Raw genomic sequence first — 13,433 nt, forward strand, 5'->3', positions numbered from 1 at the left:
TTTCCAGGAAGCATAACAGGGAGAAGGGATTTATGCACAGTTTATAGAACAGTGAGGATTCAATTCACTCGGAATTCCAGAGACACAGTAGGACTTTCTCACCTTAAGGACTCCTGAACATCAACAACCTGGGAAGAAGGTGGCAATGGGGCACAACAGCAGAGGAACTTGTTTGTGAGTACTGGGACAACTTGGCTTTGGGAAAGTGAGTGAAGTCACTCAGTCGTGACCAACTCTTTGTGACCCCATGGACTGTAGCCTACCAGGCTTCTCTGTTCGTGGGATTTCCCAGGCAGGAATACTGGAGTGGGTTGCCATTTCCTTCTCTAGGAGATCTTCCCAACCCAGGGATTGAACCTGGGTCTCTTGCATTGTAGGCAGACGCTTTACCGTCTGAGCCACTAGGGAAGTATTTGGCTTTGGGAACGTCTCTCAAATAACTGAAGGTAATGTCTAAAGGTTTGGGTCATGCATCTCCCAGGGGCAGTTAAAAGCTTAAAGAAAGCTTAGACTTACTGCCTCATCAAGTGCACACAAAAGGCTTGGGAGGTGATTATTATATTCATCTTGCTGAGAAACATGATTTTTAAAGAGGTATATCTCATCATTATTAGGTTTATACTTCTAAATAAGAGATTAAGGTAAGCTAAAAACAAGATTTTGTCACAAGTACTTATAAGTGCTCACATTACTTTCATCAAGTGGTCAACAAGCTCTTTCCTTAATATGTATTGTTTTGAAAACTGAGAAAATGAAGGGAGTTTCCTGGCAGTCCAACAGTTAGGACTTGGCACTTTCACTGCTGCAGCCCCAGTTCAATCTATGGTCAGGGAACTAAGATCCCACAAGCTGCAAAACAGCAAAAAAGGAAAAAAAAAAGTGCATGGAGGGTGTAACATGTGGGTCACCAGGACCTCTAATCTTTAAAATGAGGATGTCCTCTCTGACAGTTCTAAATTGATAAATCTGATAGACAATGAACATGGCTTTCCATTTCTGTGAAAAACACAAGAAATTATCTGTGACTGTGATACTGAAAAGGTAAGATCTAGTACTCCAATCAGCATCATTTGGGAATTTTCCAATGCAGACAAACAAAAAGAGGGAGAAAATAGAGATAAGAAAATTAAAAATATTCATAGTTCTACCATAAAGAGATACTTTTACTTTATATATTTTTAGATGGTGTGTTCATATATAAAACATATACGATTTTAAGGGGAAAAAAACACAAAATGCTTTTTTAAACTGCTTTATTAACTTCACAATATATAATGAACATTTCTCCATGCAACAGTTAAAACCTTCCTGCTGACAGAAAATTACAGATTGGGTCAAAAACACATTTAATTAGAATCTGGTAATAGGAAACGCGCAAGAAACAAGTTTAACACCAAAACGTTTACAACAAAGGAAACTCAAGAACATCTAAGTTGAGGAAGTAAGTGTCTCTTAACTTCAGGGAAAACATCAGGATTCAAGGCATAAGGCAAAACTCATCATGATGCTCATGGTAAGGGGGGTCAGTGCTAACTGCCCGAAGACTATGACTCAACTGCTTTTCCCTCAGCTTTTCCATCAGCTGCCTCACCTCCTCCCCAATCCTTTCCATATTCTCTTCTCTCATCCTTGCCTGTGGCTCGCCAAGCCTCTGAGTCACGTCCCATCTATAATGCAGGATGGGCTGCCTAACACGGAACCGCCTACGATTTCCTCTAGGTAAGTAATATTCACTAGCACCCGAAAGGAGGGCCATAGGTTCTCTTTTATTAGCATCTTGATCCTTTCCATCTTTTTTTTCATTCTCCTGGTTGGCATCTTCCATGCTGTGGTTTTTTACTGCTTGTTCCTCTTTGGACGCCATTGCTCCTAGGAGACAAAAGACGCAACAAGGGGCTATTTTCTGGGTGGAATGATCAGCACCGAGGACAGAGGCCCTACTACGCACCTCTCAAGATTCCCAGTCCTGGTGGTCAAAGGCTTTTCAAATTTTCCTTTTCCCACCTGAGAGGCCTCCTACGCCCTCTAGGGGGCCCCCAGTCCGAGCACTGGCCCCCTCCTGCGCCCCAACCCACCATTTTCCCTGCCGATCCAGGCCCAGGTCTCTGCAGACACCAAAATGGAGGACGGGGCTGCAGGGAGCATTTGGAGTCTTAGGGTTTTCTCCACATTCCCCCCACCGCCCAACTGTCCCTCGCACCGACCTGGGCCTATCCTTGCTGTCTCCTGCTCCTCCCGATTCTTGCTGCAAGTGCGCCGCCGCAACACTTCGACTCGCAGACCTGCAGAGAGTCGGGGTGGGGGCAAGGGGCTGCTGCAGCCGGGCGCTCGGCCCCTTCCCGGGCCCAGGTCCCCTACCCCCAGCCACCCCCACCCAGTGTGCCCCGCTCCCACGCTCGGCCGCCCCCTTCCCAGCCCCCACACCCCGCATCAACCACCATTTTTTCTACCCCAAGAAGATCGGGGATGGGGCGGGGCTATGGGAAAAGCTTGCTACGGTGCGAGAGGCAGGTGTTCGCAAGGGGCTGTTGCCCCAAGGTCTCCAGGCCCGCCCCCCACCCCAGCCCCCGGAAAGGCCTGCCGCTTTCGTCTGCCAAATGCTGGGTGGCGGGGGGTGTGGGAGCTGCAGTCTCTACTGAGGGGCAACAGGACCCCCAGGAAGGGCCCGCAGGCCGCGTCCGCTCGCCCACGCCACCTTTGTGGACCCCACTCCGGGTCTCTTACCTGCTCCCCTCGCGCCTGCCACTCTTGGGGGCCGCCCCGGCCCGCACTCCCCTCAGTGCCAGGCGGAGCAGGTACCAAGAAGCGAGCTGGTGACCGTCGGGTCTGACGCAAGAGCTGGGCGTGCAAGACTCGGAGCCGCCCGGTCACGTGGGGCATGCGTCACCGCGGAAGGCCATGCCCTCACCCCGCCCCTCCTACCCCGAGCCGGGGGTCTCGCAGAGCCGGAGCCCGCGGGGACATCTCCCCTTGCACTCCACTCTTACCCACCCGCCCTACCCACCGCCCGGCCCCATGACACTTGTCCAGGAGCCGGCCTCAGAGCTCTCCTTTCTTCATGTGTTCCTGGGTCTTTCTCTTCTGGCCTGGGAAGGGCAGTACTTTCCCAGGGGGCCGATGGCCATGCCCACTTCTCTTCTGAGGACTTGCGTTTTCCCTCTTGTTCCCAGGACACTCCTTCCACCTGCTGTCTTTACTTCCAGTCTCTCTTTTCCTCTACTAAAACGAGTAGAAGAAATAGGTCACGAATAGAGCCTAGGAGTCTGGATTTTGAAAAATTCTTAATATCTCTCTGTTTTGTTCCCTTTATTTTAAACAGGAGTCTGTACTTTTAAAAATCGTTTTTATTTGAAAAAGGGTTAAAGTTTGGGGAAAAGAACCCAAACACCTGTTTCTTCTGCTAAGTCGTTATATAAATATAGACTCTACAGGCAGCTACATTTTTAGAACTTGGAAAAGGACAGGGCAGCTGATGGTTCCTCTTGTGAAGGTCCCCTAGATTCATGAGGCCCTTCCATGAAGTGAGCCAATAAATGTGTAGCGCAATAGAGCCTTGTTTGTTTTTCAGAACTAAGAGAACAACAGAAACTCCGTCACAAATTTCTGATTCAAAAGGCAGTAAGTATGTCTGTTTGCAAATCGCATGAGCATGTTGATAAATTCCTGAGGCATCTACAATAAACCTACTATAGAACTAAGAATTTAATTTAGCAGACTTGTAGTTATAGATATACAGAAACTCAGTTGTGATCCTGTATGCTAGCAACGAACAATTGGAATTGGGGTAAATTTAAGAAAACATGAAGAAAACTTATACACTGAAAACTACAGACCACCGAAAAAAGCTAAAATCAAAATGAATGTGAAGATAAACCATGGTCCTTGATCCAGAAATTCAGTACTGTTAAGATATTAATTCTCTTTAAGTTGATCTATAAATTCAGTGCTTCCCTTGTAGCTCAGTTGGTAAAGAATCCGCCTGCAATGCAAGAGACCTGGCTTCCATTCCTGGATGGGGAAGATCCCCTGGAGAAGGAAATAGCAACCTACTCCAGTATTCTTACCTGGAGAATCCCATGGACAGAGGAGCCTGGTGGGCTACAGTCCACGAGGTGGCAAAAGTCGGACACGACTTAGATACTAAACCACCATAAATTTAGTGCTGTCAAAATCATACTTGCAGCAGGAAACTTCATATAAATTGATAAACGTTGTTGTTGTTTAGTTGCTAAGTCCTGCGCGACTCTTTGCGACCCCATGGACTATAACCCACCAGGCACCTCTGTCCATGATGTTATCCAGGCAAGAATGCTTGAGTGGGTTGCCATTTCCTTCTCCAAAATTGACTAACTTACCCTCCCCCCAAATTTATATGGAAATGCAAAGGGCCTAGAACAGGCAAAATAATTTTGAAAAGAAAAACACAAATCTGGAAAATTGCATTATCTAACTTCCAGACTTATGATGTAATTTTACAGAGAGTGGAGTATACAGACACTGGACTTACAAAAATTAAAAACTACTCTTTGAAAGCTACGGTTAAAAAATGAAATGGGAAGCTGGGAGAAAATATTTATAATATGTGTAACCAACAAAAGGTTTGTATCCAGAAGATGTATAAAGAACTCAAATTTAAAAATAAGAAGGTAGCAATGCAATTAAAATGATCAAAATAAATAATATATGAAAAGTTTGTAAAAAGATGATCAGAATGAACAAAAATGTCACAAAAATACATATACCAATTACCAATGAGCTCATGGAATGATACTCAATGTCATTAATCATCAGGAAAATGTAAAAAAAATACAGAATAAAATATCACCGCATACTCATCAGAGTAGCTAAAATTTAAGTCTGACAATCTTAAGCATTTTTGAGGATATGGACAACTGAAATTCTCATTCATTGCTGGTAAGAAGTTCAATCACCTTGACAGATTTTAACAGTTTCTTGAAAAGTTAGACTTACACTTAACCATCTGTCCTGGAAATTTCACTCTTAGGAATTTTCCCAAACAGAATTTAAAATATATTTCCTCAGAAAGACTTGCACAGGAATGCTCATAGCAATTCCATTTATGATAACCCCTAAATGGATACAATCTAAAAGTCCATCAAGAAATGAATGAAAAAATTGTGATGCACTCATGCATTAGAATACTTTGAAGCCATAGAAAGGAACAAAGTACTGGTACAAGCAATGACAGAGATGCATCTGAAAAAATATCATGTGTAGGGAAAGTTCAGTTCAGTTCAGTTGCTCAGTCGTGTCCGACTCTTTGCAACCCCATGAATCGCAGCACCCCAGGCCTCCCTGTCCATCACCAACTCCCGGAGTTCACTCAGACTCACTCACGTCCATCGAGTCAATGATGCCATCCAGTCATCTCATCCTCGGTCGTCCCCTTCTCCTCCTGCCCCCAATCCCTCCCAGCATCAGAGTCTTTTCCAGTGAGTCAACTCTTCGCATGAGGTGGCCAAAGTACTGGAGTTTCAGCTTTAGCATCATTCCTTCCAAAGAACACACAAGACTGATCTCCTTTAGAATGGACTGGTTGGATCTCCTTGCAGTCCAAGGGACTCTCAAGAGTATTCTCCAACACCACAGTTCAAAAGCATCAATTCTTCAGCACTCAGCTTTCTTCACAGTCCAACTCTCACATCCATACATGACTACTGGAAAAACTATAGCCCTGACTAGATGGACCTTTGTTGGCAAAGTAATATCTCTGCTTTTGAATATGCTATCTAGATTGGTCATAACTTTCCTTCCAAGGAGTAAGCATCTTTTAATTTCATGGCTGCAATCACCATCTGCAGTGATTTTGGAGCCCAAAAAAATAAATTCTGACACTGTTTCCCCATCTATTTCCCATGAAGGGATGGGACCAGATGCCATGATCTTCGTTTTCTGAATGTTGAGCTTTAACTTTTTCACTCCCCTCTTTCACTCTCATCATGAGGCTGTTTAGTTCCTCTTCACTTTCTGCCATAAGGGTGGTGTCATCTGCATATCTGAGGTTATTGATATTTCTCCCAGTAATCTTGATTCCAGCTTGTGCTTCTTCCAGCCCAATGTTTCTCATGATGTACTCTGCATAGCAGTTAAATAAGCAGGGTGACAATATACAGCCTTGACGTCCTCCTTTTCCTATTTGGAACCAGTCTGTTGTTCCATGTCCAGTTCTAACTGTTGCTTCCTGACCTGCATACAGGTTTCTCAAGAGGCAGGTCAGGTGGTCTGGTATTCCCATCTCTTTCAGAATTTTCCACAGTTTATTGTGATCCACACAGTCAAAGGCTTTGGCATAGTCAATAAAGCAGAAATAGATGTTTTAGGGAAAGTTACCAGATACAAAATAGTGCATTCTGCATGATTCTATTTATATAAAGTTCTAGAAAAGGCAATATGTATGTAGACTGAGAAGCAACAATTAGAACTGGACATGGAACTGGTTCCAAATTGGGAAAGGAGTACATCAAGACTGTATATTGCCACCCTGCTTATTTAACTTATATGCAGAGTACATCATGTGAAATGCCAGGCTGGATGAGGCATAAGCTGGAATCAAGATTGCCAGGAGAAATATCAATAACCTCAGATACGCAGATGACATCACCCTTCTGGCATCAAGCAAAGAAAAACCAAAGAGCCTCTTGATGAAAGTGAAAGAGGAGAGTGAAAAATCTGGCTTAAAACTCAACATTCAGAAAACAAAGATCATGGCATCTGGTCCCATCACTTCATGGGAAATAGATGGGGAAACAATTAAAACAATGACAGACTATTTTCTTGGGCTCCAAAATCACTGCAGATGGTGACTGCAACCATGAAATTAAAAGACGCTAGCTCCTTGGAAGAAAAGCTATGACCAACCTAGACAGCATATTAAAAAGCAGAGACATTACTTTACCAAGAAAGGTCAGTCTAGTCAAAGCTATGGTTTTTCCAGTAGTCATGTTATTGATGTGAGAGTTGGACAGTAAAGAAAGCTGAGTGACGAAGAATTGATGCTTTTGAATTGTGGTGTTGGAGAAGACTCTTGAGAGTCCCTTGGACTGCAAGATCTAACCAGTCTATTCTAAAGGAAGTGAGTCCTGAATACTCATTGGAAGGAATGATGCTGAAGCTGAAGCTCCAATACTTTGGCCACCTGATGCAAAAAACTGAGTCCTTGGAAAATACCCTGATGTTGGAAAAGTTTGAAGGCAGGAGGAGAAGGAGACGACAGAGTATGAGGTGGTTGGATGGCATCACCAACTCGATGGACATGAGCTTGTGCATGTTCCAGGAGTTGGTGATGGACAGGGAAGCCTGGCTTGCTGCAGTCCATAGGGTCACAAAGAGTCGGGCATGACTGAGCGACTTCACTTCACTTCATGTTCATTCACACACACACACACGTGAAACTTACCTACACATACTATCCTTGATTTATGGCAAAGACGGACAGTGCAGTGGATGAGGATTTTTTTTTAAGTCATAGCAAATCAGTTGAATATCCATGTGTGAAAAATGTTTATTAACTCCACCTTAAGTAATACACAAAAATAAACTCCCAGTGGATTGCAGATCTAATGAGAAAGGTAGAAATATCGTTCTAACGCAAAGTACACAGGAAGTCATCTTTGTGACTTTGGAGTAGACAGTGTTCTTGAAAGGACACAAAAAGGACTAATAACAAGGATTTAAAAATATTACAAATTGTATTTTTTAATATTAGAAACTTCTATTCTTCAAAAGATATCGTCAAAAGAATAAAGAAGCAAGCCCCAAATTAGGAAAATATTTTTGTAACATATATCTAAGAAGTGATTTGTATCTATAGAGTATAAATAACTTTTACAAATGAATAAGAAAAAGACAATCCAATAGAAAAATGAGTGAACACCTTAAAATAACAGCTCAAAAATCAAAATATCCAAATGTCTAGTACATTTATGAAAATGTGCTCAACTTCATTAGTGTGCAGAGAAATGCAAATTAAAACCAAAATGTGATACTGCTAAATGCCACCCAGAATGTCTAAGCTAATAAAGACAAAAAAACAAGTGTACAAGTGTTTTACAATTAGAACTGGTATTACCACTTCGGAAAACTGTTTGAAAAATATATAAAGGTAAGCATATGTGTACTCTATGCCCCAGCACTCTCATTCTACATATACCCGGAATAAAAAGTGTGCATTGTTTTGCCAAACAACATTTACACACATGTTCATGATCTGTATTAGTCACTTAGTCATGTTCGACTCTTTGCAAACCCATGGACTGTAGCCCACCAGGCTCCTCTGTCCATGGGATTTCCAGGCAAGAATACTGGAGTGGGTTGCCATTCCCTTCTCCAGGGGACCTTCCTGACCCAGGGATCGAAACCAGATCTCCTGCATTGCAGGCAGATTCTTTACTGTCTGAGCTACCAAAGAAGCCCATAATAGCACTTTTTAAATTGCCAAAAATTAGCAAGTACCCAAATGTTCTTCATCAGGAAAATGTATTGCTTAACTGTGTATTAAACAGTAGAATATTATTCAGCAATAAAAATGTGCACATTACAACTACACATAATACGAATGGATCTCACAAACATAATATTGAAATATTGAAATAAAGCCAGAGTGAAAAAGAGGAACGTATATGAGTTTGTATGGATTTTGACACAGGCATAGCTATCTATGATGCTGGGCACTTTTGGGTAATGACTGGAATGGAATTTCTACAGTGTTGTTAATATTCTGGGTTTTTTGTTTTGAGTGTTTGTTAAATAGTTCTAGTTTGTCAAATTTTATTGAGCTACATATTTATAATTTGGGCACTTTTACATATGTATTTTTTACTCTATTAAGAAGTTCCTTAAATGCCAGACAAACTTACATCATTCTCATAGTAAACTGTTAAAAAAAATTGCACACTATTGGTGGATATGTAACTTTGTACATTCTTTTTAAAAATTTATTTTATTGAAGTACAGTTGATTTGCAATGTTGTATTAATTTCTACTGTATAGTAAAAGTATTCCATTATACATACATATATATATTTACATATGCATTCTTTTCACATTCTTTTCCATTTTGATTTATCACAAGATATTGAATGTAGCTCCCTGTGCTATACAATAGGAACTTATAGTTTATCTATAATTTGGTAATTCTTTCTGGAGAACTATTTGACAGTAATTATTATATGAAATGTCCATATTGTTTGATATAGTCACTTAATTCTTTACATTCTATTCTACAGAAAAAAATAAACGTGTAGAAAGAGTTGCACATAGAAATGTTCTTTGTTGTAAAACAAAGCAAAATAATAGAAAAAATAAAATATACAAGTGTAGATTATTAAGCTTAAACAAGTCATTGCCTATCTACATAACTGAGTTCTATCAAACAATAAAAATACACTGTAAAAGTGTACTTGATGATAAAGAATGTGTTTCATGATTTACACTTTAAATAATAGAAAAGTAGATTAGAAATAATATACTCAATGGGATTGTAATATTAATCTATATGCATATACATATAAATATAAAATGTAATAAATAAAATATAATCAATCCTTATTTCTGAATATTCTTATATAATCAGTATTAAAGCAAGCAATTTCTATACATAAAACCACCAGAAACAAACATAGCAAATAACAAACTAGGAAACAGACACAACATATATTATTAATTCATTTTAACCTCATTTTTTCATGCTTCAGGAAAAAGTGATATGGAAAAATTCTTCCTTTCCACATGGAAAATCTATCACCCTCTTCACAAGTTTGTTTAAGATACAAGATAAACCACTGTAATAGAGACCCACAAAATACAATGGTTCAAAAAAGAGGAAGTGTATTTCTCTCATACAAAATAGTCTAGAGATAGAAAGGGACTTTTGGGCAGGTGAATTTGTCTGCTGTATGAAGTCAGGTGCCTTCTATCCTGTTGTTCTGCCATCTCCAAGAGCGTTGTCTTTATTCTTCATCTGAGTTCTAGGACACAGGAAGGAGGAAAGACAAAATAGTAGGCAAACAATTCCCTTTTTATTTTTTTAAAGAGTTTTTTTTTAAATGTGGACTATTTTTAAGTCTTTATTGAATTTGTTACAACATTGTTTCTGTTGTTTTTTGTTTGTTTGTTTGTTTTGTTTTAGCCATGAAGCATGTGGGAGCCCAGCTTTCCGACCAGGGATTAAACCCACACCCCATGCACTGGAAGGTGAAGTATTAACTGCTGGACCAGCAGGGATGTCCCCCTTTTTAAAAGTGATACAGTAGTTGCATGCTCCACATCTGCTCATATCCCATTGAGAAGAACTTGAAAAAAAGACATACTGTACTTCATATTACAAGACAGGCTTTCAGCTACAAGAGAGGCTGAAAGTGTAGGGAATGTAATTTCTAGTTGAGTGATCAAGAGTTCTAAAACATTGGGAAAAGAAATAGTGTCATTTAGAGGAAGATAGAGAAAATTGTCACTAGGGACAATTAGCAGTCTTGGGTAAAAGGAGGGATGACAATAAAGTTAACAATCATCAGCCAAATTTTGGTAAAGTTGATCATCTTGGATACTACATCCACACAACTCTCTTTAGAGCAAAACAAAGTTTTCTGTATGTCTAGGAAAAGTCAACTGGGTAAATATTAGTGTGGTATACGGAGATTCTGATCATCCATATTTACTTTAATTTTGTCATATTAATTTTTTGTGAGCATCATTGATTATTTCCTTAGGATAGACACCTAGAAATAAATTTATGGGCTCAAGGGGCACCCATATTTTAAATGCAAATGGCTGAGTTTTATACATAAAAGTAAACAAGAAATTCAGTTTTATTACCTGGAAATAAGTGAGAAAGTCCTTGGAGGAGTGCAGAGCACAAACTTCCTGACTTCATGTCATAAAGAGCTTGCATTGAACCTGCTTTAAGACCATAGACACCATCAACAGACTTAAACACCTATAAAGGAGGACTAAGGGGCCCTGTACTCACAAGGCAGCATGACATAGGCCAGAGTAATTAGTGGTAACCATAGCAGGCCTGGCTTCAGTCAGACAGTTCTCCTCTCTTTCCCACCCGGCTTCTAGGTCCTGCCCATGTGCTGAGGCCCAGGTCATGGTCCTTTTCCTCTTTGAGGCTTTGTATATTTCAAGCCAACCTGGCCATTGCTATCTTCTAGCTCCTATAGGCTTGGCAGTTCACCCTTTCCTTTAGCTTTCTCCAAATGGCCTCACGCAAAGGGGTATTTGATCTACCCAGAGACAGTATATCTTTCACCAGGGTAGTTCCCTCCTCTGAGCACACAGGGCAGTGCTGGGTATCTGAAGGGGCCCCAAAATATCAACTGATTCAACTGTGAACAAGGTAAAGGAATTGAATGGAGAATATAGGAGAGAACATAGGGGTATATGGAGACAGTCTTCATTCTAAAACCTGGGTTGGCCCCCAGATTCAATACTAACCAGCTATATAACCTTGGACACTTTACTAAAACCTCTTAAAAGGGGAAAGAGAGAGGATGAGGGAAGAACACCAGAGAATAGTGTGCCATAATAGTTCAGATGCAAAGTCAGAAGGGCCTAAACCAGCATTATGACAAATTCAGCTGTCACAATAAAGGAAGCTTACTGGCTATCAAAGGGGTAACATTCAGACAAGGTTTTGAAATTTCAAGAAATAATGACTGGAGAAGTTAATATGATAGGTTGGATTAATTAGTGTTAAAAGCACAAGCTGTCACTCAAAGATGACTATAAAATATATGACTATAAAAGTCAAGTTGGCCCCCATAGACCTGTGGTCACCGAATAGTATTATTTGGATAAGGAGAAATTGTGGAGTCAGTATTTTAATTTGCTAGATACAGCTGCTGATTTTTAGGATTAGAGGAAAGAGGATGAGGTTGAACCATGAGTGGTAGTTAGCAAAATCCAGACTGTGAGAAACACTACAAATGAAAAGTCCAACTTCTTCAACAGATAATTTGTAAGGAAAAAAAAAGAGAGATTGAGGGAAAAGCCATACGTTAAGAGATTTTAAATAAACAATTTTTTAAAGAGCAAGAATATAGTGTACAGTTATATACATTTGGAAGATAAAACCTTAAAGAAATCAAAGAAAGTGATTACTATAAAAATAGGAATAGTAGTTACTTATAGGGGGAAAGGGCTTCCCTGGTAGCTCAGCTGATAAAGAACCTGCCTGCAATGCAGGAGACCTGGGTTCAATGCCTGGGTTGGGAAGATCCTCTGGAGAAGGGAACAGCCACCCACTTCAATATTCTGGCCTAGAATATTCCATGAACAAGAAGCCTGGAAGGCTGCAGTCCGTGGGGTCACAAAGAGTCAGACACGACTGAGCAACTCTCACTTCTAGGGGGAAAAGGGGAAGTTTCATATAGGGTGGGGCACCTAGAAGGGCTTCTAGGGTAGCTGAAAAAGTTCTATTTATTGATCTGAATTATGGTTACAGAAGTGTTCACCTCATAATATTTCACTGACCTATACATTTTAAATGTTTCTGGGCTACATCTTATAATAAAAATGCTTTAAAACCTACGAGTTTTCTTTTTTTGGCATGAGTAAGATCTAAGACAGCTTTTCAAGATTCAAGACATGATAGAGTAGAGATGGTGAGATTTCAGGGTCTCCTAATGACCTCATAATAAACAAGATCAGGGTTGTTAATTCTATCACATGAATTGACACAGTGATTTCCCAGTTTGTATTTATACTATATACATATATATATTTATATATAGTCTTGTATTTCTTTGTTCTGCAATTGCATGCTGCTGGTATATCGCTTCAGTTGTGTCCGACTCTGTGCGACCCCATAGATGGCAGCCCAACAGGCTCCCCCGTCCCTGGGATTCTCCAGGCAAGAACACTGGAGTGGGTTGCCATTTCCTTCTCCAATGCATGAAACTGAAAAGTGAAAGTAAAGTCGCTCAGTCATGTCCAACTCTTTGTGATCCCATGGACTGCAGCCTACCAGGCTCCTCCATCCACAGGATTTTCCAGGCAAGAGAGTACTGGAGTGGGGTGCCATTGTACAATTATTCAAAATATCAGATGGCATCACTGACTTGATGGACATAAGTTTGAGCAAGCTCTGGGAGTTGGTGATGGACAGGAAAGCCTGGTGTACTGCAGTCCATGGGGTTGCAAAGAGTTGGACATGACTGAGGGACTGAACTGAACTGATTGAAAATATCATTGTGTTTTTCACTCAGTCTGCAGGCAATGTCCATCTAGGATACAACTGCTACAAACTACAACAATTGAGGGGCTCTTGTATAGTCTTTTACAGTCCAAATTGATTTCCTTATTTGCAAAGGCATTAGGTTCACCTTGTGTTGATTTTGTTTTGATACCTTTCCTTAAACAACTGTTAGAGATATAATATACATACATTAAATTGTACACATATGGAGAAT

The 13,433-nt window shown here is 40.5% G+C and overlaps 1 protein-coding gene and 1 pseudogene across 1 annotated transcript; one reads left to right on the forward strand and one right to left on the reverse strand.

Annotated features, from left to right (window-relative positions):
• Positions 1-1,290: 1,290 nt before the first annotated feature.
• On the reverse strand, positions 1,291-2,444 carry BEX2 (brain expressed X-linked 2). The gene is given in 4 exon segments (XM_052663585.1): positions 1,291-1,869; positions 2,205-2,252; positions 2,255-2,282; positions 2,436-2,444. Coding segments are annotated over 4 exon segments (474 nt in total). The 5' UTR covers positions 2,442-2,444; the 3' UTR covers positions 1,291-1,477.
• Positions 2,445-2,898: 454 nt separating this feature from the next.
• LOC128070144 (uncharacterized) overlaps positions 2,899-13,433 on the forward strand; it is a 78,974-nt pseudogene continuing 68,439 nt past the window's right edge.

Source organism: Budorcas taxicolor, chromosome X (assembly GCF_023091745.1).
Source record: "Budorcas taxicolor isolate Tak-1 chromosome X, Takin1.1, whole genome shotgun sequence".
NCBI classification, from domain to species: domain Eukaryota; kingdom Metazoa; phylum Chordata; class Mammalia; order Artiodactyla; family Bovidae; genus Budorcas; species Budorcas taxicolor.